At 49.0% G+C, this 27,023-nt stretch overlaps 1 protein-coding gene across 1 annotated transcript in view; it reads left to right on the top strand.

Moving 5' to 3' along the window:
* The window catches only part of LOC124512487 (cytochrome c oxidase assembly factor 8), a 28,545-nt gene extending 1,801 nt beyond the window's left edge, over positions 1 to 26,744 (top strand). The window contains exons 2-5 of the mRNA XM_047080012.1: positions 15,510 to 15,707; positions 16,597 to 16,660; positions 23,201 to 23,291; positions 26,373 to 26,744. Coding sequence (XP_046935968.1) covers positions 15,510 to 15,707; positions 16,597 to 16,660; positions 23,201 to 23,291; positions 26,373 to 26,478 — 459 coding nt within the window. The 3' untranslated portion in view covers positions 26,479 to 26,744. The remainder of the gene's footprint in view (positions 1 to 15,509; positions 15,708 to 16,596; positions 16,661 to 23,200; positions 23,292 to 26,372) is intronic.
* Positions 26,745 to 27,023: the final 279 nt, after the last annotated feature.

Here is a 27,023-nt window from a genome sequence, read left to right as displayed (position 1 = left end):
TTCAATTCCTGCTGCACAGAGAGATTGTTGTCTTTCAGACTTTGATTTTAAATATTAGGCCTTTTTTTTTTTTTTTTTTTAATGGTTACTTATTTTTGAGAGAGAGAGCGCGAGCGCAAGTGGGACAGGAGCAGAGAGAGAGGGAGACACAGAAACCAAAGCAGGCTCCAGGCTCTGAGCTGTCAGCACAGAGCCTGACATGGGGCTCGAACCCACGAACTGTGAGATCATGACCTGAGCCGAAATCTGGCGCTTAACCGACTGAGCCACCCAGCGCCCCGCCCCATAGATATTAGGTCTTCTTAAAAGTAACAGGTCGTGGGGCGCCTGGGTGGCGCAGTCGGTTGAGCGCCCGACTTCAGCCAGGTCACGATCTCACGGTCCGTGAGTTCGAGCCCCGCGTCAGGCTCTGGGCTGATGGCTCGGAGCCTGGAGCCTGTTTCCGATTCTGTGTCTCCCTCTCTCTCTGCCCTTCCCCCGTTCATGCTCTGTCTCTCTCTGTCCCAAAAATAAATAAACGTTGAAAAAAAAAAAATTAAAAAAAAAAAAAGTAACAGGTCGTGAACCTTCTGTTTTCTTTATTTAAATAGATATATTTTAATCCTGTATGTCTAGTTCACACATATTTTTTATTAAGTTTTTAATTTTAATTTCAGTATAACATACACTGTTATATTAGTTTCAGGTGTACAATACGGTGATTCAACACTTCCTTACATCACCCGGTGCTCATCCCAACAGGTGCCCTCCTTCATCCCCGTCTCCCCCCCCCCCACCACCTCCTCTCTGGTGACCATCGATTCTCTACAGTTAAGCGTCTGTTTCTTAGTTTTTCTCTCTCTCTTTTTTTTCATTTGCTTATTTGTTTTGTTTCTTAAATTGCATATATGAGTGAATCATATGGTATTTGTCCTTCTCTGACTTATTCACTTAGCATTATACTTTCTGGATGCATCAAAGTTGTTGCAAATGGCAAGCTTTCATTCTTTTTTATGGCTGAATATTCCATTATATACGTGTATCCCTTCGATTTAGTGTTTTTGTATTTTTTGGATGAATACCCAGTGGTGTGATTACTGGACCATGGGGTAGTCCTATTTTTAATGTTTGAGGAACCTCTGTATTGTTGTCCAGAGTGGCTATACCAGTTTGCATTCCTACCAACGGTGTAGGAAGGTTCCCCTTTCTCCACATCCTCACTACATATTTTTCTTTAATTCTTTGTTCTTCACTTGAGTTCAGGAAAGCTGCTTTAGGACCTACATGATTTATTCCCATCTGCTGTCTCTGGTACCACTTTTTCTTCCGAACCCAACTGAAAAAGTCAGCTAGGACTCTTTTTTTTTTTTTTTTAAATTTTTTTTTTTAACGTTTATTTATTTTTGGGACAGAGAGAGACAGAGCATGAACGGGGGAGGGGCAGAGAGAGAGGGAGACACAGAATCGGAAACAGGCTCCAGGCTCCGAGCCATCAGCCCAGAGCCCGACGCGGGGCTCGAACTCCCAGACCGCGAGATCGTGACCTGGCTGAAGTCGGACGCTTAACCGACTGCGCCACCCAGGCGCCCCTAGGACTCTTGATTTCAACTCAGGTCATGATCTCATGGTTTGAGAGATCGAGCCCTGCATCAGGCTCTGCACTGACAGCGGGGAGCCTGCTTGGGATTCTCTCTCCCTCTCTTGCTCTCTGCCCCTCCCCCCCTCAAAATAAATAAACATTAAAAAAAAAAAGTCAGCTCTAAAATTAAGTGTTTTCTAGGCACTTAACACCTGTTTATTCCTTGTCTCTGTAGTTTGCATCATCGGCTCCTAAAAGTGTTTGCACATTTGGAATCACCTGGAAGACTTTAAAAAATACCACCCCCTCTCCCCACCCCCTGAGATTCTGAGGTGATAGGTCTGGGATGTGGCCCCGGGCACCAGGATCTTTAATTATTTATTGGTTTGTCTAGTTTCCCCTGCCCAGGTTTATTGAAGTATAGCATCAGGATTTTATGGGGGAGTCTAAAAATGAGCTCACAAGGGGTGCCTGGGTAGCTCAGTCGGTTAAGCGTCAGACTTCGGCTCAGGTCATGATCTCACGGTTCGTGGGTTCAAGCCCCGTGTCGGGCTCTGTGCTGACGGCTCAGAGCCTGGAGCCTGCTTCCGATTCTGTGTCTCCCTCTCTCTCTGACCCTCCCCTGTTCATGCTCTGTCTCTCTCTGTCTCAAAAATAAATAAACGTTAAAAAAAATAAAAATGAGCTCACAAGTTAGAGAAGCAGTGGTTACATTATACACATTACTGTTTGCTTGTAGTCCTGGGACACCTGGTTGGCTCAGCAGGTTACGAGTCCGAATTCGGCTCAGGTCACGATCTAGCTGTTCCGAGTTCGAGCCCCGTGTCAGCCTCTGTGCTGACAGCTCGGAGCCTGGAGCCTGCTTCAGCTTCTGTGTCTCTCTCTCTCTGCTCTTCCCATGCTCATGCTCTGTCTCTCTCTCTGTCTCTCAAAAATAAGTAAACATTAAAAATGTATAAAGTAGACTATTTGCTTGTAGTCCTGGATTCATCAACACGGCACTAGTTTGCATTAACCAAGTGTTTGCACACGCTGGTCTGTGAACTTTGCCTGTTTTCCTCTTCGCACGGTTCTGTGAAGTAGGTGCTTTTACCCTCCCCGTTGTACAGACCAGAAAACTTCAGTGCAATAAGATGGAAACATTTCCTCAAGATCACAGCGCTTGCTCATAAAGAATATCTATATTATAGTTCCTGTATCTAGAGGACAGTGAATTCACATTTTTCTTCTAGTAACTTTTGGATCAAAAAAAAAAAAAAAAAAAAAAAGCCCAAACAGGCCCTCAGCAGGAGAGGTAATATTTACAGATAAATAGTGGGCGTCCTGATCCCATATTTTGCTTAGATTTTCATTAAAGAGAATGATTTTCAACAGTCCCCTCCCCTCAAATGTAGCTTCAGAGTAAACACATGAGGGAAGTTAAATGCTAGACAAATGAGAAAGTGGTGAGCGGTCTCATCAGAGGATTTTATTTATTTATTTATTTTTAAACAAACTTAAAAAAAAATTTTTTTTTTTAGAGAGTGCACATGCCCATGAGCAGGGGAGAGGGGCAGAGAGAGAGAGAGAGAGAGAGAGAGAGAGAGAGAGAGAATCTTAAGCTCTCAGCACAGATCCTAATGCAGAGCCCAGCACAGGGCTTGATCCCACAACCCTGGGATTGTGACCTGAGCCAAAATCAAGAATTGGATGCTCAACTGACTAAGCCACCCAGGCAGCCTCATCAGAGGCTTTTAAAACAAGCATGGATATTTCTAGTATTTAAAAGGCTTTCAATAAATTAGTTGGAAGAAAATTAAAGCTGGGGCAGAGGACTTTAAACAGCCCAGGGCCTGGCTGTGACTGGCCTGGTGTTACCCAGCAGAGTCAGGGTTGAAAGGGGCCTTTCTCACTCTCTGCCTCCTGTTCAGATGTCCCCGCACGCTGTTTCTTCATGGAGTGAAACAGTCACAGGGTTTCCCCTTGTTCTGTTCATGTGGAGAAATGCATTCCTTTATTTTCTATTTTTGTTATTTATGGGAAATGTTAAACTTGCAAAAACAGAAGACTGTGAAGAATGCTGTGTCCAGTACCCTGCTTCTACCCCTGTCCGCTTGGGGGTGTTTATTTCATCTTTACCCATCCATTCCCGGCTCCCAGATTACTTTGTGGCAAATATCGGATTTCACATTTCATTTGTGGAGCGCCTCGGTGGCTCAGGGTTAAGCGTCTGACTTCAGCTCTGACTTCAGCTCGGGTCATGATCTCACGGTTCTTGGATTCAAGCCCCGTGTCAGGCTCTGTGCTGACAGCTCGGAGCCTGGAGCCTGCTTCTGATTCTGTGTGTGTGTGTGTGTGTGTGTGTGTGTCAGTCTCTCTCTCTTTCTCTCTCTGCCCCTCTCCCGCTCATGCTCTGTCTCTCAAGAGTTAAAAAAAAAAAAAAGGAACATTTCATTTGTAATATTTCCTATGTATCTTTTTTTTTTTTAATGTTTTGAGAGGGGAGGCGGGGCAGACAGAGAGAGGGAGAAAGAGAATCCCAAGCAGGCCCCACGCCCAGCGTGGATCTGGACGCAGGGCTCAGTCACAACTGTGAGATGGTGACCTGAGCCAAAATCAAGAGATGGACGTTTAACCGACTGAGCCACCCAGGCGCCCCAAAGTTCATATTTTTTTTAACTTTTTTTTTTAATGCTTACTATTTTTTAGAGTTCAAAAGTTCGTATCTTTTACAGTTACATATGGGGGCGTCTGGGTTGCTCAGTCCGTTAAGCATCCGACTCTTGATGTCAGCTCAGGTCATGATCTCATGGTTCATGGGTTTGAGCCCCGTGTTGGGCTCTGTGCTAACACTGCCGACCTGCTTGGGCTTCTCTCTGTGTCCCTCCTCTGCTCATTCTCTCTCTCTCCCTGTCCCTCTCAAAATAAGTAAACTTGAAAAAAAAAAGAAAGAAATAGGGGCACCTGGGTGGCTCAGTCGGTTGAGCGGCTGACTTCAGCTCAGGTTATGGTCTCACGGTTCATGAGTTCAAGCCCCGCGTCGGGCTCTGTGCTGACAGCTCAGAGCCTGGAGCCTGCTTCAGATTCTGTCTCTGTGTCTCTCTGCCCCTCACCTGCTTATGCTCTGCCTCTCAAAAATAAATGTGTTAAAAAAAATTTAAAAAAAGAGATATGAACTTTAAAATATATATATAAACATAATAACTAAAATACAACTTCAGCAAATGTTCAGCGTTCAGTTTTTTTTTTTTTTAGATTTCTTCAGTTATCGTAGAAATGTTTTTTGCTTTTTTTTGTTTTGTTTTGCTTTTACAGTTTTCTTGTATCAGGATGCACATTAGGGCTACAGATTGTGATTTATTGACATTCTTTTGGTTACTTTTTAATCTATAGGTTTTGACTCCGTCCCCTTCCTTTTTTCAAAGTAGTTTATGCGGGAGGAGGGGAAGGATGTGTCCTTTTGAATTTTCCACAAACTGTGTTTTGCTGTTGCTTTCCCAGGGCGTAATGTACCATGTTCCTCCGATCTGTGTGTCTCCTGTAAATTGTCAGCTGCAATCTAGAGCCTTGACCACATCCAGATTTGACTTTGTTTTTGAGAAGACTAACTTCGTTGGGGGATTGTGTTCCTCTATCAGGATTGGCTGATTTCTGATGTGAAGCCAACGTTTCACTCCCAGTATAAACCCTGTTTAGTCCTGATGTGCTGGTCTTTTTACGTACTGCTGAATACGGAATACTGATGTGTCTGCGTCTGTCTAGAATGGGAGGCTGGGATCCCAACCCTCCAGAAGGAAGACTTTCGGTTCCCAGCCCCGAAGTGTCAGGACTGCAGACCTGCAGGGACACCACGTTTTGCCAGCATCTGTTCCTCTCATCGTGGCCCACCGGTTTCCCCAGTGGTGTAGTGTGACGCCTTCACTCAGGAGCTTCGTGTTCTGTGCAGGCACTTCCGGGAAGGAGGGCCTAGGGGAAAGTCTTTGGTTCCAAATCCTGGCTCCTCGTGGGGAGGTGGGCCCGGGACTGTGCCGGGAGAGCCCCGGAGCCTACTGTAAGCGGGAAGGGGTGGAGAAGGAGGCTGGGCCTGCAGAGCTGGAGGAGGAGAAGCCCCCCACGGGGCTGCCTGGCTGGCAGTTTACATAGAAAGAGGAAAAACGGGAGGGGTTGTTCCCTCCCAGACACGGTGATGAACGCTCAGTGTGACAAGTACGTACACGCACGTTCCTTTCCTTGTCCTTGGCTGCTCGCCAGCAGAGCTGATGGGTTCTAGCCTGCGCGGCCCCCCGCCTCCTGTCCCGCCCGAGACAGCCACTCCACTGTGAGGAAGCCGTGCATTCCATGCTGCTGCTGTGACAGCCGTAAATTACGGTAATTATTCTAACCTCAAAGGGAGTCTTCCTTTTACAGAAGGACTTTTTCCTCCCCCAAGCTCCTTCTCCTCCCTTTTAAATAGCAGTTCTGGGGTGAACAAAAACAGAACATATATTTACTGGGGAGCGCAGAAGAGCTAACTCTGCCACAATTAAGATAAAATCTCTCAAATTACAGTGGAAAACTGAGGGTGGTTGAGAGAGCCGGTTGACAGAGTTCACCTGTAAAGCAGATGATTTAGGCAGTAGCGAGGTGACAAATGAGGAGGGGTCACTGAACACTCCTGGCGCCTCCTGGCGCTTCTTCATGTGTGGGTAGCTCGGAAAAGCCGTGAGTTGTTGGGGTGACTGCTTTAACGCTTGCTGATAAGGAACCTGTAAGAAGATAACACTGGGGTACAGTTCTGGAGGGTGGTGAGCCGGTGGAGCACTGCGGGGGTGACACCTGCCCTTTGTCCCCTTGCTGCTGTCCTTCAGCGTCCTCGGTCGGCTTGGGGGAGGGGAGGGGTCCCCATCTTGGGATGCAAGTCCGTGGGGCGAGCCTGGGCCAGCTGCCTGTTGCCACTCACTGGGTCCCTGTGTGTGAATCACCTTTAGTTTCTAAGACTGAAGGCTTTGGGGCAGAAGTCCAGGAATATTTGTGGAAAGGTAGGGTTTTAAAAAATGCTTTTTTTGGAAAACAAAAGGAAAATGTAGAGATCATATATTGTTTTTAGAAGGATGGATGAGAGGGGCGCCTGGGGGCTCCGTCGTTAAGTGTCCGACTCTTGATTTCAGCTCCGGTCATGATCTCGCAGTGCGTGAGTTCACGCCCCGTGTTGGGCTCTGCACTGTCAGTAAGGGACTCTCTCCCTCTGTCTCTCTGCCCCTCCCCTGCTCGCTCGCTCTAAATAAATAAATAAATAAATAAATAAATAAATAAATAAATAAATACATACATAAAGGATGAAAGGTTGAAGATTTACACACTGCAACCCTGGAACGATCGTTCAGTCTGGTGTCCAGTCGTATTTGACGACGACAAGCGGCAGTTTCAGGTCTTAGGTAAGCAGATGAGGGCATCTTTCTGCCAGCGGGGCCCTGTCGCTATGGCACAGGAAGGAGGAATTCAATCCCTTTTGTGGACCAGCTGGCCCTTCGTTTGGAACTTTCCACCTTGGCTGTCCCTCTTCTGGTCCAGCTTTGCGTGAGAGAGACGCTTCAGAAGTGCCAGACAGAAGTCACCGTGATCAAATGTGAGGACGTGTGAGTCTGCGAGAAGTGGATGCAGGACGAAGTGAACACCTCGGTAGGTGCCGCAGCTGTGGCCACGCGGACGTGACCGCTGTGTCTAGGACCTGTCCCCTCTCCCTCCTGGCCAGCCGGCCAGCCTGGCTTCCCACTTTGCCGCAGCTCGGCCCGGCCACCTATACCAGCTCCTCCCAGTTCTCCCACTGTGCTCCAGTCTTACTGCAGAACAGCCCGTGAGGCGCGCCGCTCTGACCGCACAGACCTGTGCGGGAAAACCTGGAAACTTGGCGGGATCTAGCAGTGACGGACCCTCAAGAACAGTCCTGACAGCCGATGGTGTTTGGCTCGCTCACAACTTCTGAAAGTTCTGGCACCAGTTCATCAATAATGGCCATAACTAGCTTGTCAGGTGTCCTTCCAGCAGAAAGTTCAAGGGCGTTGAAGTGCATTTCTTGCATAAGCACAGAGTCAACAGGAAAGATTAAGACTGGGAAGAACAGGGGTGCCTGGGTGGCTTGGTCGGTCAAGCGTCCGACTTCGGCTCAGGTCATGATCTCACGGTCCGTGAGTTCGAGCCCCGCGTCGGGCTCTGTGCTGACCGCTCAGAGCCTGGAGCCTGTTTCAGATTCTGTGTCTCCCTCTCTGTCTGCCCCTCCTCTGTTCATGCTCTCTCTCTCTCTCAAAAATAAATAAACGTTAAAAAAAAAAATTTTAAGACTGGGAAGAACATTCCTCCAACAAGCGCAGTCCTGCCGCCTGGGGCTCGAAGGCTCCTGGGAGAAGCAGACGTGCCAGTGCTGTGAGGAGCCTCGGGAGCCCGCGGAGAGGTGCCCTTGTCTGTGAAGATGAGGGGGGAGCCCGCGGAGAGGTGCCCTTGAACCCGGGGCCGTGAACATGAGGAGGGAGCACGGAGGAGAAAACACGCAGGTGGAGGAAGGACAGAAGCCAGCTGGCGTGGCATTAAAGGAGCCTCCTGTGGGTGGAGGAAAAGGAGAGATTGGGGCCCCAGCAGGCCCGGGCTGCCAGGCCACAGGAAGGGGTTAGGTTCTCTCCTGAGGGTAATGATAATCACCGAGGAAGATTTTACATTTTACGGAAGGGGCGGCACAGTTCGGTCAGGGGTGTGGGAGACATTGCTTCGCAGCAGGGGTGGGTATGGGGACCGAGTAGGCGGGGAGGGAGTAGGCGGGGAGGGGGCAGCCTGGAGGCGGTGGCGCTGCTCAGACCAGCCCATCAGGAGTTGTCACGGGGCCAGAGACCTCACCATGGCGGAGGCGCGCGCGCGTGCGTGCGTGCGTGTGTGTGTGTGTGTGTGTGTGTGGTGGGGGGGAGGTTGCTGCAGCCGCCCGAGTCCTTCAGGTCCTGGCAGGGGGGTGCCAGAGTCCGGTGGCCAGAATTCTGCGAAGCTTATTCCTTCAGCCACAGAGAAGGCTTCTCAAAGGACAGGGTGTGACTCTTTTTAATTCTGATCACTGCGGGCCCTCGCCTTTGCTGCTGTGAGAAAAAGGGCCGTAAGTAAAAGTATTGGCAGTGATCACGAAATAAATTAACTTGAAACAGGTGGAAAGTTTGCATTCCAGCGGCTTCCTCCTCCAGAAGTCTGAAGGTGATAAGAACGGTCAAGTACAGGAGGAAGCAGCAGGGCCTGCCAACAGACACGCTCGGAAAATGAGGCGGACGGGACAGAGCTCTTGTGGCAAATGCTGCTTGCAGGGAGTCTTAGAAATGTTTTCTTTAAAAACGTTCTTATAGGGGCGCCTGGGTGGCGCAGTCGGTTAGGCGTCCGACTTCAGCCAGGTCACGATCTTGTGGTCCGTGGGTTCGAGCCCCGCGTCGGGCTCTGGGCTGATGGCTCAGAGCCTGGAGCCTGTTTCCGATTCTGTGTCTCCCTCTCTCTCTGCCCCTCCCCCGTTCATGCTCTGTCTCTCTCTGTCCCAAAAATAAATAAACGTTGAAAAAAAAAAAAAAAGCTCTTTGTTAATGGAACATGGATTTATTTAAAAAAAAAACGTTCTTATATTTTTCTCATACACACACTTACGTTTGCTTGCTTCTAGAAGACGTTATAGGAAACCTTTTCATCATGTTGATAGCTTTGGAAGTTCTATTTGGTTTCATCTGTTTTCTCATACATATTGGTAGAAAAGCGAAACCACCTTGGGTGCTTAAACCATTGAAGCTGCTGCTCTCTACAGGGTGCCGAAGGGTGACGGCGTGGGCCGCGCTTGGGCCGCTCTGGTGTGAGGCACTTGGGAAACATGCCGACAGGGTGGTCTTCCCTCCTTGCCTTCCGAGAGAGGCCCAGAGGAAGCTTCTGGAGAGGCGCCACTCCCACCCCCAGGAGGAAAGAAGCATTCTCACCACCAGGAATGAAGGAAATCTACAGGAACAAACCTTGATTAAAGTAGTTCCTGCCCTCCTCTGGTCTCCATATATTTCTGTTCCTTGCCACAGCTGATGCTTCTAGTGCAGCCTAGTGTATCAGCACCGGGCTGCTGCTTGGGTCCTCATTTCCCTGTGGGGCCCACGCCTGCCTGACCCCTGGGGCTTTCCTCTGTGGATGTGTCTCCCGTGGATTTACCCCCCAGGTCCAGCTGCAGACCCCAGGGTGGGGCGGGGGGGGGGGGAAGCTTGGCCTCACCTACGGCTCAAAACTATAAATACTTAAGCTACGTTTTGACCACCATTTCCAGAGAACATCTGTAATAACTTGGTTAAAGTGGTGTGGAACATGTTATGAACCCTTTTGAAAAGCAGTAGGGAACTGAGGTGACTGGGTCAGTGCATTCGTGATGGGGTCTGCAGTGAGGAGTGTGGCCTGGTGTGTCCCAGCTAGCACTGACGTCCTGCAGTGAAGAGAGCTGCTTCCTACGTTGTTAAGTTTTTATTTATTTTTGAGAGAGAGCGTGTGCCCCCCCCCCCCCACCACCCTGTGCAGGGGAAGTCCAGAGAGAATCCCAAGCAGGCTCGATGCTGGGCTTGATCTCACGAACCCGTGAGATCATGACCTGAGCCCAAATCAAGAGTCGGACACTTAACCGATCGAGGCACCCAGATGCCCCGCTACATTTTCAGGAAGTTTGCTAATAAACAGCTATTACTAAAAATTATATACTAAAATAAATTATATTAAAGATAATACATATTTAGACTTTCACGTGTGTTTTATTATAGTTTACTATCATCTCTGCTTTTGAGGTTATTTACGACTATTGTACCTACGTGGTAGAAAAACCACATAACGGTATACTGCTTGAAATTGTCCACAGTGGAAGGATTTGCACCATGGAAATTGGCAAATGTGCTAAATCAGGACTTGAGTTACTGTTTTGTTGATTGTCTTGACTTAGGGAGGCAAAGGAGAAGATGTTAGTAATAGAAGTTAAAGTAACAAGTGGATCTTGTCTGTTGCCATTACCTCGTGAATAGCCCCAAGTTGAGGAAACATTCTTCTAGTATTCAAAAGCAAAGAAATTACTCCTGTCTTTGACAAATAGGGCTTGTTTCACTTTTCTCCTGTCCTTGCTACCAAGTAGCCTTTGTGTCTGAAGGACACTAACGAGTCACTTGCAGCCATGGGCTGGCTAGTGATACAAGGTTGTGGCAGAAATCTGAGAAGGAGCCACAGTGAGACAGCACTTGGTGCCCACTAGAGTGGCTACAATGAGGACAAGATGCGCGGTGACAAATGCTCAGCAGGGAAACTGGAACCCTGAGCCCTGCCAGAGGGAGTGTCACCTGGTGTAGCTGCCGTGGGAAGCCGCGTGGTGGCTTCTCCGAAGGTTAAACATAGAGTTACCATGTGACCCTGCCATCCTGCTCCTGTGTGCACCCCCGAGAGAATTGGAAACAGATGTCCACACAAAAATCTGTACACCAGTGTTCACAGCAACACAATTCATAGCAGCCAAAAAGTGGAAACAATCCAGATGCATTCAGCTGACGAACAGATACAAAATGTGTTATGGCCACGCTGGGAAATCCCGAAATACCTTTTGGTTCAGCCTTCAGCCGTAACAAGGAATGAAGTTCTGACGCGTGCTACCATGTGGACGAACTTTGGAAACATGTTATGTGAATGTCAGTCACAAAAGAGTACATACCGTGATCTTCCGTTTACACAAAATGTCCACAGCAAGCACATCCACAGAGGCAGAAATAGAGCAGTGGTAGTGGGGGTTGGGGGACAATGCGGAGTGAGTGCTCACGAGGACAGCTTTCTCTTTGGGGTGGTGACAGTGGCCTGGAATTGGTAATGGTTGCACACCTCTGGGAGCATGCTGAAAACACGGAACTGTGCGCTTCAGTGGGGTTAATTTCACAGTACGTGAATTATTTTTCTCTGAAGCCGTTGTCAAAACAATGAAAGCAGTTTGTAAGAATCGGTTGGCTGCGTGGAGTTGATCAGGAAGGGTGTGTGTCATGTTTCATTACTGTTTGTAAAGTGCACTGCACACCCTTGCACTTGTATACCTCCCTCAGCCGTATTAATCAGGGACTGTGCGCTGCCCGGGGTGGCTCATCGATGATCCCTCACCACTGCGTGCCTCTCCCTGTGCCTCCGCCTTGCACCCTCCCCCGGTGACAGCAGAGAAAGGCTCCTGTCCTCCCCGCCCCCACAGTGTGCTCGCACCCCTCCCCCCCCCCCGCCCCGCCACAGCAGGCCTGGGGGTCCCTCCCCCCACTCCTCTGGAGCCTCCGATATGTTTGCATGAACTTGAGGAAGCATTCCATGTTGTGATAGTAATTGTCACCGTGTTTTTTGTTTTTTTACTTTTGAAAGAGAAAGAGAAAGCATGGGCGGGGGAGGGGCAGAGAGAAAGGGAGAAAAGATTGGAAGCAGGCTCTGCACTGTCCACGCAGAGCCCAACGCGGGGCTCGAACCCACTGAGCCACCCAAGGACCCCACCACCACAGCTTTAACTCATTACAACTCCTTTTCGGTGATGGTGCACTTCCTGTCCATGGTTTTATTTTTTCACTCAAATGTTGTAACTTCTTTTACCTAATCTGTCAAGTCTTTAACAGTTTGAATTTATTTGTTAAAGTTTATTTGTTTTGTGGGGGAGGAGCAGAGAGAAAGGAAGAGCGAGAGAGTCCCAAGCAGACTCCGTGCTAAGTGTCAGCAGAGAGCCGGACGCGAGGCTCAAACCCACCAACCGCGAGATCATGACCTGAGCCAAAGTTGGATGCTCAACAGACTGAGCCATCCAGGCGCCCCTAAAGATTCTTTTCTAGAAACAGTTTGAAAGTCTGAGGAAATCCCAATATACTTTCCAACCTGTCCTGCTCATTCACTTATTCTAGACTCAAGATGGTTTTCTAAATGGTAAGCATTCTGAAGCTGAGGTGAACACACCAGATTTTTAATAAACTGTTACAGGTGCCAGTGTTGTCCTGAAGGAGGAGCTATAACGTAACTCCAAAACCGCCTGTGGAGAACACAGGTCCAGGAAAAGGCTTTTTGCCTGAATAGCTGTGCCTGCGTATTTTACAGTAGAACTTGGCCTTCCAAATTCACAGGAGGATTTCAGAGCTCTTGTAACCTGAGACGCTCTCTGCAGCAAACTTGGGAACGACCCTTCCAGACCCAACCTGCTGCTCCTTGCCATGCTTTAAGTTCATCCTATTTGTAGAATGCTTGGGAATTTAGAAAATGTAGGAAGGTCCTAGCATCCAAGAAAAGGAGCAAATGGGCACACCGCTGGTGGTTTTGCTCGTAGCAACCTTCTTCGGCAGCATCGGGTTCTTGAGATGTTTGGTGTGTTGGTGGTGATTCGCGGGGCGCATCGAAGCAAAAACTAGCAAGCTGTGTTTTCAAGGTTGAGTCTAGGGGCCTAAAGGGATGTCAGCCCACACTGGGGAGGGTGCCTGGGGGCAATGTCCCCAGCTGAGCAGACGTCCGCCTTCTTGCTCCGGCCCCTCCCCCTGCCCCTTGCTGCTGCTCTTGCCGCCTGACCTGCCGCCAAACACTGGCCACATCGTCTTTGTAAGCTAGCTGTTATTTCTGCTTCAAATGAAACGATCAGTGAGTAGCCAAGTAGACAAAGCTGTTTCATGTTAAAATTTGCAAACCCTGCCTCTCTGGTTTTAGTTCCTTGGAAGTCGCGTCTTGTAACCGTGATCCCGAAGAACTGAAATATCCTGAATGAAGTACCTTCCAAAGGGAAAAGAAATGTTAATTATGTGCAGTGTGGTAGTTCCTTTGGTCTTTGTCAGCTTTAACCATTCTTTTAATTGGCTTTTTAATTTGTATGCAGTAAAATGAATACCCCGCACTTAAAGTGTACATTTGGTGAGTTTGGACAAACGTGTGAATGTTTGCAGTCACCACTGACTTCGAGGATGCGGCACGGAGGGCTCCCACGGTACATCCTTTCTCCTGCCTGGCTCTTTCCCTCTGTATTTTTCTAAGACTCGTCTGTGCTGTGAGTCTCAGTGGTTTCACTCCTTCCCGTGGCTGGGAGTTTTCTAGTTGTTGGTGCGGGGAGGGCGCATGGGAGGCACTCTGTTGTAGCTAGAGGTGGAAGTCATGTTCAATAGAGCTTATTTGTTTGTTTTAAATAATGTATAAGAGATTTCTACATTGAATGGTACTTTTCCCCCATGAGTTTAGGTTACATTGATTTTTTTTTTTTGAGTTTATTTATTTATTTTGAGAGCGATAGAGACCACGTGAGTGGGGGGGGGGGCAGAGAAAGAGAGAATCCCAAGCAGGCTCTGTGCTGGCAGTGCAGAGCTGGATGTGGGGCTCAAACCCATGAACCGTGACCTCACGACCTGAGCTGAAACCAAGAGTCGGACACTTAACTGACTTGAGCCACCCAGACAATGGATCTGCATCGGTCTTAAAGCAGACAAACGGAAAGCTAGTCTTTCGATTACCCAGCTGGTCCTTTCGTTTCAATGTCACGTTTATTGAAGTCCAGTTGACATACAGTGAAGTTCACTCCTGACAAATGTGTGGACAGCACCACAACTCAAGATATAGAACATTTTCTGTGTCTCGGTATAGAAATTCCTGGGTAGTCAGCCGCTTCCTCCACCCCCACGCCTGTTCTATCCTGCGAGCGATGGCCTGTTGGTGTGGCTCTTTCAGTCAGCAGAACGTACCTGAGATCCATCCGTGCTGCCTGCTGTTGAGAGTGTCGCGCTCTGTCGTTGACGAGCACCGTTGTGTGTGCCACACTTGGTTTTGCCATTTACCAGTGGGAGGACGACGCGTAGGCTGCTTCCAGATTTTGGCAATTTTAAATAAAACCACTTTTCCCAGCCACAGACAGGTTTTTGTGTGAGCATATGTATTTATTCATCTCGGATAAATACCTAGGAGTGGTGCCAGATTGTGCGTTAGGTGTGTGTTTAATTGTGTAACGGACTGCCAGCCTTTCTTCCAAAGTGGCTGCACCATTGCGCATTTCCACCAGCAACATATAAAAGCTCACTTGTTTTACATCTTTGACAGCACTTGTTGTCAGATGTCTTTGTGGGTTATTTTAGGCGTATAAAAAGGTGTGAGGTGGTATCTCACTGTGGGTTTGATTTGCGTTTCCCAGTGACTTGTGATGTTGAGCATGCTTTTATCCATATGTCTTCTTCGGAGAAAGCTTTATTTGGCCACTGCCCATTTTTAATCATTTTTTTAAACTTTTATTTATTACTGAGAGACAGAGAGAGACAGAGCATGAGCATGGGAGAGGCAGAGAGAGGGAGAGACACAAAATCCGAAGCAGGCTTCAGGCTCTGAGCGGTCAGCACAGACCCCAACAGAGGGGCTCAAACTCGTGAACCGTGAGATCATGACCTGAGCCGAAGTCGGACGCTTAACCGACTAAACCACCCAGGCGCCCCCACTCTGCCCATTTTTAAATTGGGTCGTCTGTTTTCTTACTATTGAGTTTTGAGAGATTTTTATATATTCTGGGAACAAGTCCTTTTTCAGATTTGCATATATTTTCTCCCAGTCTGTGGCTTATCTTTTTTGTTTCATGGATTGTGCTTTTGGTGTTGTATCTAAATAATCTTCGCCTGGTCTCAGGTTGTGCAAATTTTGCTGTTTTACACGTTTTATAGTTTCAGATTTTATATTTAGGCTTTTGATCCATTTTGAGTTAGTTTTGTATATAGTACAAAGTGCAGGCTTAAATGCTGGTTTTGCATTAGGAGTTGCATTATTCCAGTGCCATTGTTGAACATGTTCCCTATAGTATTCACGTTAATAATATTTATTGTAGTTCTTTTAATTTGGGTATTCTCTGGCACATGGTCTTAAAAAGAGAATGCTAATGAGGGGCTTTAATAAATTTATACTATGCATTTTACAGTACTGGAGATTTGCTTAGTTTATATTCACCCTGTGCATTTTGTTAAAGGTCTCAGGATTCTGCCCTCCAAGAAAATCTTGCCATGATTGGATAGGACCCCCAGACAAACATTCAAACCTTCGACCTGTTCATTTTTACGTCCCCGAAAATGAATCACCATTGGAACAAAAGCTACGAAAATTAAGACAAGAAACACAAGAATGGAACCAACAGTTTTGGGCAAACCAGAATTTGACATTTTGTCGGGTAAGCTTTGATTTAAGGTCTGAATGAGAAAGAGGTACCACAAATGGCCACCTGGGGGTGCTAAATCCTTACTATTTGCCTTTCTTCTACTCAGTCCTGACTTGGTCCCTCCCTCCCTCCTCTCTCCCTCAGCCTCCCTCCATCTCCCTCCCTTCTCTCTCTCATATGTATGCCTGTATGTAAATTAACATATGCATATAATTTTTTATTTTTTTTAAGTTTATTTATTTTGAGAGAGACAGACAGACCGAAAACCAGTGGGGAGGTGCAGAGACAGGTGGGCACAGAAGATCCGAAGGGGCACAGAAGCCCTATTCAGGGCTTGAACTCACAAACTGTGAGATCACGACCTGAGCCGAAGTCAGACACTCAGCTGACTGTGCCACCCAGGTGCCCCCTGCATATAGTTTTTAAATCTATATGTAACTGTACATAAATACTGATCATTCATAAAATCATAGATCTCAAGACTTTCAAGTAGTTTTTCCTTAAAAGGAGTAGCAGAGCCAGAACTAGAATGTGTGTGTTTATGTTTATGAAATATGGGTTTTTGTGATGTGATTTCATTCTGAGAATTCAGAATTTTTCTATATGAGAAAGAAGTAAAAATTTTCTAATCCAGAAGAAAAGCTTTATATGTCTATCCATTTGGGTAGGCTGTGTCACATGGACTGTACTTCTCTTATTCTGTGGATTTATAAACAGTTCGTGAAACATCTTCTTTTGAAATCCCTACTTCAAGCATGGGACTTTTAACCAAATTCAGATGGCTTAGCCCAGGTTTGGAGATGGGCCCATGCAGACTCCCCCAGACCACTCTGGGCTGTGTCCCACCCAAGGAAAGATGGAAAGACGAAGAAAGAGCGTTCTGATAGTGGTCTTCTTTTAGGAAAAAGAAGAATTTATTCGCTCAAGACTAAAAGCTAAAGGCCTGGAACTGAGAACCGGATCAGGTTAGTTCATTTGTCCTTTTCCTCTTAACATGGTGTTTGTTTAACTGCATGAGAAGATAAAAAGAAAGGATTTCGGATGAAGGGGAGAAAGCTCTGGGGCAAGTCGTGATCTCCTTTGGGACAGGTGCTCTGAGGGGGTCCTCATACTCATACATGGGACACATGTGTGCCTTCCTCCTGGTCTCTTTCCTCTCTTTGGGTGAGGTCATCCCTCTAACACTTTTAGGTCTTTCCGAGATCAATGACTTCCCTCTGACCTTTGGACTTCTGTCCCATAGTCCCCTGGCTTCTGCACCCTTTCTCCTGTACTAGCTGGACTTCCCAGATTCCTGACCTCAGGTCACGCCCACCAGCCTCCCAAAGCCCCGCCCCTTCCCATCTTTCTGCAGTCACCTCTTAAACATTTTTCAGTGCTTTTGCCACTCCCTGTCCCCAGGCCCTTGTTACTTCTGTGCCTATTGTAGTAACTTTCTAATTGGTTCCTTGGCCTCCAATCTTTAAATCAGGGGTGGGCAAGCTTTCTGTCAAGGCTAGATAGTAGATAGACTAGTCCTTCTGGGCCCAATGGGGTCTCTGTTTCAGCTGTTCAGTTCTGCTGTTGAAGCGTGAAAGCAGACCTAGAAAATACGGAGACTGGGCACCTGGGTGGCTCAGTGGGTTAGTTGGGCTCCACGTTGTGTGTGGAGCCTGCTTGAGATTCTCTCTCTCCCTCTCCCTCTGCTCTTGGCCCTTGCTCTTTTAAGGAGAGGAAGGAAGAGAGAGAGAGAAAGAAAAAAAAGAGAAAAAAGAAAAAAAAAAAGAAAAGAAAAAAGAAAAACACCTAGATTAATGGGCATGAATGTGTTCCAATAAAACTTTATTTACAGAAGCAGGGGCTGCTGGCCCGCAGGCTGTCGTTTGTCAGCTCCTGCCTCAGACTTATCCTTTGCAGCGTAGTCAGACTGTCCTGCCCCAGATGCACAATTGACATTTGTTGCCCGGCTTGGGTTTTTAGACTCGTGTGACTACGGAATGACAGCTGCGCTCTCTGTCTGGACTGAAGGCCTCCCCGGCCCCCGCCTGTCCTGTCCCCTCTTTTACATCTTGTCCCCCATGCTGTGCGACATGCCAGGGATGCTGGATGCACTCAGTTCCCTCTGCCTGCCGTGCTGCCTTTCCTGTTTTGGATAGAAGGTCTGGTGCCCAAAATGACCTTTAATCATTTTCTCTTGCTGTTGACGTGAGGTCCAAATAACGCGTCATAGTGTTTGTTAAACAGATGTCTGCTGTCAAAACATTCTGATGGAAAATCTGGAACCGTTGACCCCAAAAGCCACATCTGTCCTTGGGCTAAAGCGCTGCCCCTCCCTTAGCCCCTCTTGACTCCACTTGGGAGAAAGAGCTGGGAGGGTGGATGCCGGATGATGGGCTCTGCTGTTTGCCGACGGCTGCAGGGTCCCGTCAAGGTGCCATCATGGAGGGCCGGAGCCAGCAGGAAAGGGTGCAGAGTCCTAACAATAAGCATAGCATAATTGCGCACAATTTCAGATGCTGACTGTATGCGCCAAGTCCTTTGCCTGTATCTGTTTTGTTTCCCACAATGACCCAGAGAAACGGGTCCCGCTGCTTTTACCACCTTAGAGATGAGGAACCCGAGGGCAAGGTATTGAACCAAAATTACACAGTAAGTGGAGGGTCTGGGTCCTGGCCTAGTGACTAGGGTTCCCGGGCCCATCTGATGTCACCGTGCCACAGTGGCTCTCAGCTCACCCTGTGCTGTCCCGGCCCTGCTGACGAGTGAGCGGGCCCTGGGCTGTGGTCACAGATGCTGCAGCCCTAAGGGAGGGGCACCAGCCTCGTGAGTCTCACCAGGATCAGGCAGGGTCAGGGAGGCTGTGGACATGCTTTGGAGATAACCACTCTCTTAACACGGGAAAGGTTGTTTTGAGTCCTGTTATTAATATCAGAGTTTCTCTTGCTGGCGTTTCTAAGAACTGAAAGGTTGGCCTTAAATCAGACTTTTAAATGAATTTGGTAATAAAACAGGAAGGAATGTATTGAGGACAGGACACATGAAGGGAGGTTCCCACTGTGTCAGCTAGTTAAACAGTTTCCAGGCTGCAGTGATGGAAACGGGGCGGGGGGGGGGGGTGACAGTCATGTCACCTCAGTGGGCCAGAATGCGTGCTGAACACGTGATTATAGGGGTCCCGCAGGACCGAGGGAGGAGGAGTTTGTTTAATAAATGTTAATGGAAATGGGGCACCTGGGTGGCTCAGTCGGTTAAGCGTCCGACTTCGGCTCAGGTCATGATTTCGCAGTCTGTGAGTTTGAGCCCCGCATCGGGCCCTGTGCTGACAGCTCAGAGCCTGGAGCCGGCTTCTGATTCTGTGTCTCCCTCTCTCTCTGCCCCTCCTCTGCTCAAGCTCTGTCTCTATCTATCAAAAATAAGTAAAATGTAAAAAATAAAATAAAAATGTTAATGAAGAAACTATTTTTGACTCGAGAGTAAATTTAGATTCATGACCCCTATAATACAGATATATTCCAAATGGATCAAAAAGCTAATTATTAAAAATCAATTAATTTAAAAAACCGCCTGGGTGACTCAGTTGGTTAAAGTGTCTGACTCTTGATTTCGGCTCAGGTCATGATCTCATGGTTTGTGGTTTGAGTCCCACATACTGGGACCTCATACTGACCCTGTGCTGACAGCTTGGGAGTCTGTCTCTCTCCCTGTCTCTCTGCCCCTCCCCCTGCTCTCAAAATAAATAAATAAACATTTTAAAAAAATCAGTTATTTGTGGGTTAAGAGTTAAATACGTAGCTGCCAGTTGTAGAAGGTCTGATAGAACACAACTGAGTCTCCGTTGTCTGGAGGAATGGTGGTTCTTTAAGCTCGACAGTAAAGGTAGAAGGACAGGAGAGCATGAAAACTGCCTTCTATTTAAGTGAGGACTTCTTTTTTTGTTAAGATTTTATCTTTAGGCAGTCTGTACCCTCAGTCAACGTGGGGCTCGAACTCACAACCCCAAGATCAAGAGTTGTGTGCTCAATTGCAAGCGGTGTCTGGTAAAGCAGAGGGCTGGAACAAAAGGTCAGCATCCAGGAAACAGGTTAAGCATGAACAGCAGATGATAGAACAGAGGCGACAGGGGCAGTCTTTGTGAAGAGCGTTAACAGGGTTGTAGAAACAACAAAATACCTGTAGGTGAGTAATGTGACTGCAGATTACGATGTGTATCAGAACAGCAACTGGGCATCATTTTGTGCTTGCTGAATTCAGGGGGTGCCTTCAGTGGTTACACTCCGTGCTGGTGGAGTTAGAGTTATAGTCCAATACAGTGCTCGTAGGTGGTCCGCGGCAGGGGAAATTTCCAGCCGTCTTTCCAGAGGATGCCCCTGTAGGCAGCACCCCTGCCAAGAAGCAGGGAAATTTTGACCACAGGATATCTAAGAATGCACTCTAGAGGAAAACAGAAGAGGTAGCTGTAGGTTCCTTGCAGCATTATCTTTTAAAAAAGGGGGGAGTATATAATTCTAGTAATTGCGGACTGGGTAAGGCTAAGGTGGCCCACTCAGTGGATGTTCACTGGAATATTCTGCAGCAGTGTAGAAAAATTACTGAATTTCCAGTGCAAAAGCGGAATACCCTGATTTCAGCTCTGCATGTCCCCAAATTGAGTCTCATTTGTAGGGCAGCAGTATGGTGGGAAGATTCTTGCCTCTGATTTCTTTTGTTGCTAAAGTGTTCACGCAGTGGGAAGAAGGCACGCCATGGAGATAGATTTACTTGCAGTCATAAACCCCCACGTGGTTTTTAGCAAATGTGTAATGAACTAGGTTATCCTACCTCCCTTTCTTTGCTTAGTTTCATCCGAGCGCAGTAGCCCGCTGCAGTGTCGATAGACGTGGAAGCCGTGTTACTCAGCAGACATTTACGTGGCTTCTGCTTTATGCTGAGCTCTGGCTGTGGGGTGTTTGCACAAGACACCAAACCAGACCAGCAGCTGAAGCTGGCACCTGCCTGTCCTTAGAGCCCGGGCCTCCTGCTGTCCCTCCAGCGGTGGTGACAAGGGTGCGCTCCGTGCCAGGCCCCGTGTCACCTGTCACACTGGCTGCCACCCATTCTGTCTCAGAGCAGCCTCACGATGCGTGCTGTTCTGACCCACGTTCTAGATGAGAACCCACAGTCCTGGGCCAGCAGCCAGAGAGGGACGGAGCTCCGCGGGGCCGCTAACCGCTGCCGCTGGGGCGCCTCGTCGGGTCCTCACGTGGGGGTGCAGACAGATGTGCTGGGATGCTGACTCGAGCGTGCACACGTGCTGTCCCTCCAAGACCCATCGTTCAGAGGACACTAAGGCTCTTGGGCCGGCCTGGCTGCTCCTCCTGCCTGAAGCCGGGGGCTCCTCCCTGGTCCCCTCACCACGCTCGAGCCCTGCCCACCCTCCTCCTCGCTCACTCTGTTCGGCCACATCTATGCCTCTCCAGACCCTTTGTTTCCTCTGTGCCGGTTCCCGGCTTCTGACCCATTCTCTCCCTTCTCTGCCTCGTGGGCTCCTACTCATCCTTTAAGACCCAGCCTCCACGTCGCCTTCTCTGGGAGCCTTCGGCTACCCTCCCCTCCTCGGGCGGCTGGCTGTTCTCTTTCTTGTCCCTCTTAGCATCTGGCCATGTGTTGATGCGAGGTAGCTGTCGAACTCCTTCTGTGTGCCACACTAAGCACTGAGACCTCATACTGGATGAGACAGCTGTGGCCTTGCCCTCAGGGAGCGGACATTCCAGTGTGGGCTGGGAGTGGGGCCAACCGACAGGTAGCCCTGTGAATACTAGGTCTCGAGGTCTGTCGTCGGCCCCTGGAAGAAAAACAACCGGGAATTGAGGGGGAGCAGGCATCTTAACAGGGCCTCACAGAGGCCTGTCTGAGGAGAGGACAGCTAGGGGAGATTTGAGAGAGAATCTTCTAGATGAGGGAAGAGACCCCAGATGGAGGATCTGAGGAGCTGCAGAAGGGTGGGTCAGAGGAGTGAGAACGAACATGTGGAAAATACTGCTGTTGACTCAGGCAGGTCCTTGGTTATGTTGTGGAAGGGACGTGTCCTTGTCCTCTGTGCGCCGACAGACACACGCTTGGACCGTGCCATCCGAGTGCTTGCTTCCGTGTCGTATGTGTCAAAGGTCAGCACCTTCACTCCTGTTTCTGTGGCAAAGTGCCCTTGGGTTACCCTCCCAGCCCGTCTCCCCCAAACCCCGCTGGGGTTGCAGCATCGACCTCGGCAGTGCGGCCGGGAAACGTGGCCTCTGCCCGGAGGCGGCATCTTCCAGGGGCAAGCGTGCTACACCCGAGGTAGGAGCTCGAACGTGGGCCTCTCTACGCGTGCGAGAGCCCGGGGGGCAGAGGTCCGAGCGCCTGTTTGGGGCTTCAAAGCCAGAGTGCCTTCACCTCCGAGCCATCACTGGGTGTCCTGAGACTGGCCTGTGGGCTGCTGTCTGGCCGCGTTTCCCTTGGCAGGCTGGTTGCTGTCCTGTGTGGCCTTTTCAAACCTGGGGGGGGATAGGGGAGCCCTGGGGGCCGGCGCCGCGGTCGGCATCTCCCACCACACAGGGAGGACCGTGGAGGTGGCCGGGTTAGTCCCCTTGTGTCACCTGGTTGAGCGTGTGCTCACTGACTCCCAGATGGACTGGTTAGGCCGGCACCTACCCCGGGCCAGGGTGGGAGGGTGCGCTGTTGAGCCAGGATGCATTCAGGTTGGAAAGTAGTCCGTTTCCCCTCTACGGGTGGCTCACGTTTCTCGTTAGAAGCTTCAAGGCACTTGAGGGGACGTGACGAAGCGCGTCGCGGGCTGTGTATTGGGAGACGCACACCTGTGCTTGCCTCAGTCGTGAAGAAATTGAGCCGTGGGGTCATGATCTGAGCCGAAGCTGGACACCTACCTGGCTGAGCCACCCAGGCACCCCTTTTCTTTTTCAAGATTGTGTTGGCTGATGGGTTTCTCTGCATTTTCGGATCTGCTCCTCAGTTTCTGCCAAAAAGCCAGCTGGGATTTTGATGGGGATTGTATCGTATCTGTAGGTCAGCTTGGGTGTGCTGCCCATCTCAGCAGTCTGCAGTCCTTAAAACCATGAACGTGGAACGTCTTTCCATTTGTTCAGGTCTTTTATTTCTTAATGTGTTTTGTAGTTTGCAGTGTGTAGGTCTTAACACTTCCTTTCAGATTTATTCCTAAGGCTTTTATTGTTTCTGGTGATATTGTAAATGGTATTCTTTTTTTTTTTTTTAATATATGTACATTTTTATTAACTGAACTCTATGCACAACATGGGGCTTCAAGTCACAACCCCTAGATAAAGGGTTGCATGCTCTACTGACTGAGCCAGCCAGGCACCCCTGAAATTATTGTTTCTTGATTTCATTTTTGGATTGTTTATTGCTAGTGTATAGATAGAAAGATACAGTTGATGTTTGCATTTTGATCTTGCTGACCTCCTTTGTTAGATCAATAGTAGTTTGTGGGTCTCTTCTTCTTAAGTCTTAATGTTTAAGTTGAAATTAATTTTCAGGTCAGAAAGCAACATTAGATGCAGAAGAAATGGCTGACTTTTACAAGGAATTTTTAAGTAAAAATTTTCAGAAACACATGTGTTATAACAGGTAAGTGCTTACTTTTTTTCTAAAATTTTGAGGGGCGCCTGGGTGGCGCAGTTGGTTAAGCGTCCAACTTCAGCCAGGTCACGATCTCACGGTCCGTGAGTTCGAGCCCCGCGTCGGGCTCTGGGCTGATGGCTCAGAGCCTGGAGCCTGTTTCCGATTCTGTGTCTCCCTCTCTCTCTGCCCCTCCCCCGTTCATGCTCTGTCTCTCTCTGTCCCAAAAATAAATAAACGTTGAAAAAAAAAATTTTTTTTTAATTTTGAATATCATATTCATATTGAGTAGGATTATTTTCTTACCTGAATTTAGTGACGTTGATGTTTATGTTAAAGGTAGACATTGCTGTAAACTTAGTTTTCGTACTTTTAAATAAAATGGACGGCTTACAGTTATTCGCGTGGCCACTCCATAACGGTTTGCACCCCTAGTGCTCTGACAGCAGGTTCTTTTTTTGAAGTTTACTTTACATTATTTAATTTATTTGTTTACTTGTTTGTTTGAGAGTGTGAGCAGGAGAGAGGGGCAATGGGGGAGAGAATCTTAAGCAGGCTCCACCCCCAGCATGGAGCCCAACGCAGGATTTGATCCCACGACCCTGGGATCAAGACCTGAGCGGAAATCAAAAGTTGGACGCTCAACGGACTGAGCCACCCACATGCCCCTCGACCGTTCTAAACAGCACTTTCCACTAAGGGGAACCTGGACTCCTTAGAGAAGCAGGTCTGCGGTGGGAACAGCACACGATGAGGCAAGACACCTTGTGTCAAAGAGGAGGCCCAGAGACTGGCGGGGTCACATGAGAACGGCACAGGGGCCTACTTGAGGGGCTCCCTTAGGCTAAGGGTGAGGCCGTTCCAGCCGCACAAAGGAAATGACCGTAGTGGATTAAAAGTACACTGAATCTGCAAAGACCTTTGCCGTCATAGCAAGGCCGAGGAGCTCAGTCCCCTCCGCACACTGCTAGTCAGCCAACTCGTTCTGCAAATTGATCAGTAAAAGAACCCAGAGAATTCACACCTTTCCTGCATCGACTGTTTCAGGGGAACCACATGAAGGAGCGTTTTTCTTTGTAGGTTGACAGCTGATGCAGAAGGAGCGGTGGAGTCGGAGAATTAACATTTTCCCAGGGAAATAATAGGTGTGGGCAGCGGTGACCCACAGCTGCTGAAACCAGCGGGCAGGAAGGCGGGCGGGGCTTTGCAGGGCGCGGGATGGGGTGATGGCCCCTCACCCCGTGTCTTCTCTTGCTGCGCACACTGGGCCAGCTGCCTCTGCACGATGCAGGACGAAGTATTGGGCAGCACCTGTGAGGCGTTCTTACCAGAACACGGAGCGAATCTAGGCAGACCCCTGTACTTAGTACCAACCAGATCACAGGAAATATGTAAAGGGTATATGAGTCGGGGGTGAGAGGGGTTCATAGAAGACCTCGTTTAAAATGATAGCCTGGCGGGGGACTCAGTTAAACATCTGACCCTTGATTTCGGCTCAGTTCATGATATCACCGTTGGTGAGTTCGAGCCCCGCATCCGGCTCACGGATCCCCGCATCCGTGCCGACAGCACGGAGCCTGCTTGGGATCCTCTCTCTCCCTCTCTCTGTGCCCCCCACCCCACTCTCAAAATAAATAGAAATAAACTTAATAAAATAGAAGGTGACAGTGGCAGTGTCGGTCAGGCAGGGCAGGTAAGATCTAAAGGACGGTGGTGGTGAGTGAGGCTGGGCGAGCTCGAGAGACCGACCCTCAGACAGAGGAGTCTGGCAGCACGAGCACGTTGGCACTCCTGCGGTCCCGTGTTACTCTGAACCAGCTAGGTTATAACGTCAGGCCAGTGTGAGTTGTGATGTGGGCCCGAGCATGTGTGCTGGAGAGGAGAGGAGGACCAGAGAAGAGAGGACCAGCCCCACCCCGGGTCAGGTGGCAGGGGAGCGTCAGTGCCCCCTTCCGCGCCCACGCCACCCTGCCCCTGCCTTCCCCATGGAAACAGGGAGAGTTTAGTTTCCCTGCGCTTTGTCAGAGCGTCGGTGGAGTGGAATCTGGCTTTTCCTTAGTAACCTAAGAACTGCCGTCTCAATGGGTTACCGGTTTTCTCTTTCTGGAAGCCTTGTTTATTTAGGGCACTGCTTCCCATTTATAACATCACTTAAGTGGATAGAAACGTAAGATCGTTCTCACGAGGAGGGAGATTGTCTCTTCAGCCAACACAGAGGCTCCAGAAAACGAGCGTCCTTACCTCTTGCTGTCGCTTCTTTTGAGCCCGTGGTCGTTTTGCTTCCTTTTGTCCTGGACTCAGTAAGTCATTTGAGTCCAGTCTGGAATAGAAGTTCCGTGTTCACTCATGAGTTCATTTGGCTGAAAAGCATCGGTGCTTATGGACATTTCAGCTTCCAGAGGCTTAGCATTGAGAGTCTGGAATGTGTGCCTTCTGTTGTGGAAACTTCCCAAGCTTTGCCCATTCAGCAGTGGGGTGAATTTGCAAGTTTTGTACAGTAACTCACAGGCAAGTGAGCCCGTGGCTGTTGGTGAACTCCACCCCAATATTTAGAGGAAGCCCTGGAATTCTCTATTTAGAGACACAGAAGCTCAGATTGTTTAGAAAAAGAGGATGTGGAGCTTTATGACGTTGGCACTTGAGACAGATTAACTTCTCCCGATGGAGTACTTTGCGCTTCTCACGCAAATAAGGCCCCAAACCAGGATGGTCCCCACGGAGTCCTGCCACACTCAACGATTGTGGCTCCCCAGGAATGCCACGGAAGTCTTGAGGCCCCAGTCTCCTTTTCTGGAGTCTCTTAGCAAAAACCAGAGGAGGATTGCAGCGGAATGGGCAAAGGTGGGGGTTCACGTGCTGAGCCTTCCTCTCTTGTGATAGCCTGGGGGGCCCTGATGAAAATCCAGGAGGAAGGAGGGAAGGCTTTTAGGGACAGGTTAGCTTTAATGAGGGCAGAAAAAGGAAGAGGCAGTGAGGAAAGGTGGGGATGGTCAGGAGGACTTGCCTTTTGGCCGGGAACTCCCCTCAGAAGCTGGGGTGCTGGTCCTCAGTTACTGGGGCATCACGTGTGCTCGTCTGGTTTCTCCACAGAGACTGGTACAAGCGTAATTTTGCCATCACCTTCTTCATGGGAAAAGTGGCCCTGGAGAGGGCTTGGAACAAGCTGAGACCAAAGCAAAGGAAGACCAGCACTTAGGAGCCCACCCTGACCCCCCACTGGTGTCCCGAGTTTCCACCAGAAGCAGCTGCTTGAGCAGTTCATCTTACAAGGGCTCTGAAAACCTGTACGTGAACGGACGCCCGCACCTCCCCTGTGGGGGCCCTTGGCTTGTGTCAGGACAGGGTGGACTGGGAGAACGGGGGTCCTGGTGAGCCGTAGGCCGCGTGAGTCTCCCGACTGTGGATTCCAAGCTGGCCCTGGGTCACGGACATGCTATTAAATAAAACCAGTGTTTTTGTGTACTGTTTTCTATGTTTTGAATTCTACCAATTTGAAATAGAATAATATAAAAATATTCGTGTACTTGATCTGCAAATTTGACTCCACTGACGGGAGTGATTTGGAAGCTGGCTGCCGAGTGAACCGTACCCCACCCTCACGTGACCAGCGGCCGGGGGTTGCTGGACAACCCCGGTCAGTGCTGACGGAATGCAGCTGTCCTGGGACACTTGCACCTGCGGACGTAAAAGCAGGCGCCGCTTCTGTGTCAGAGAGACATCAGGTGACGGCAGAGGCCCCTT

The sequence above is a fragment of the Lynx rufus genome, unplaced genomic scaffold (genome assembly GCF_022079265.1).
Source record: "Lynx rufus isolate CCGP_SWC_20201006 ecotype Redwood Valley unplaced genomic scaffold, mLynRuf1.p SCAF_17, whole genome shotgun sequence".
Classification (NCBI taxonomy): domain Eukaryota; kingdom Metazoa; phylum Chordata; class Mammalia; order Carnivora; family Felidae; genus Lynx; species Lynx rufus.
This window is presented reverse-complemented; position numbering and strand designations above follow the sequence as displayed.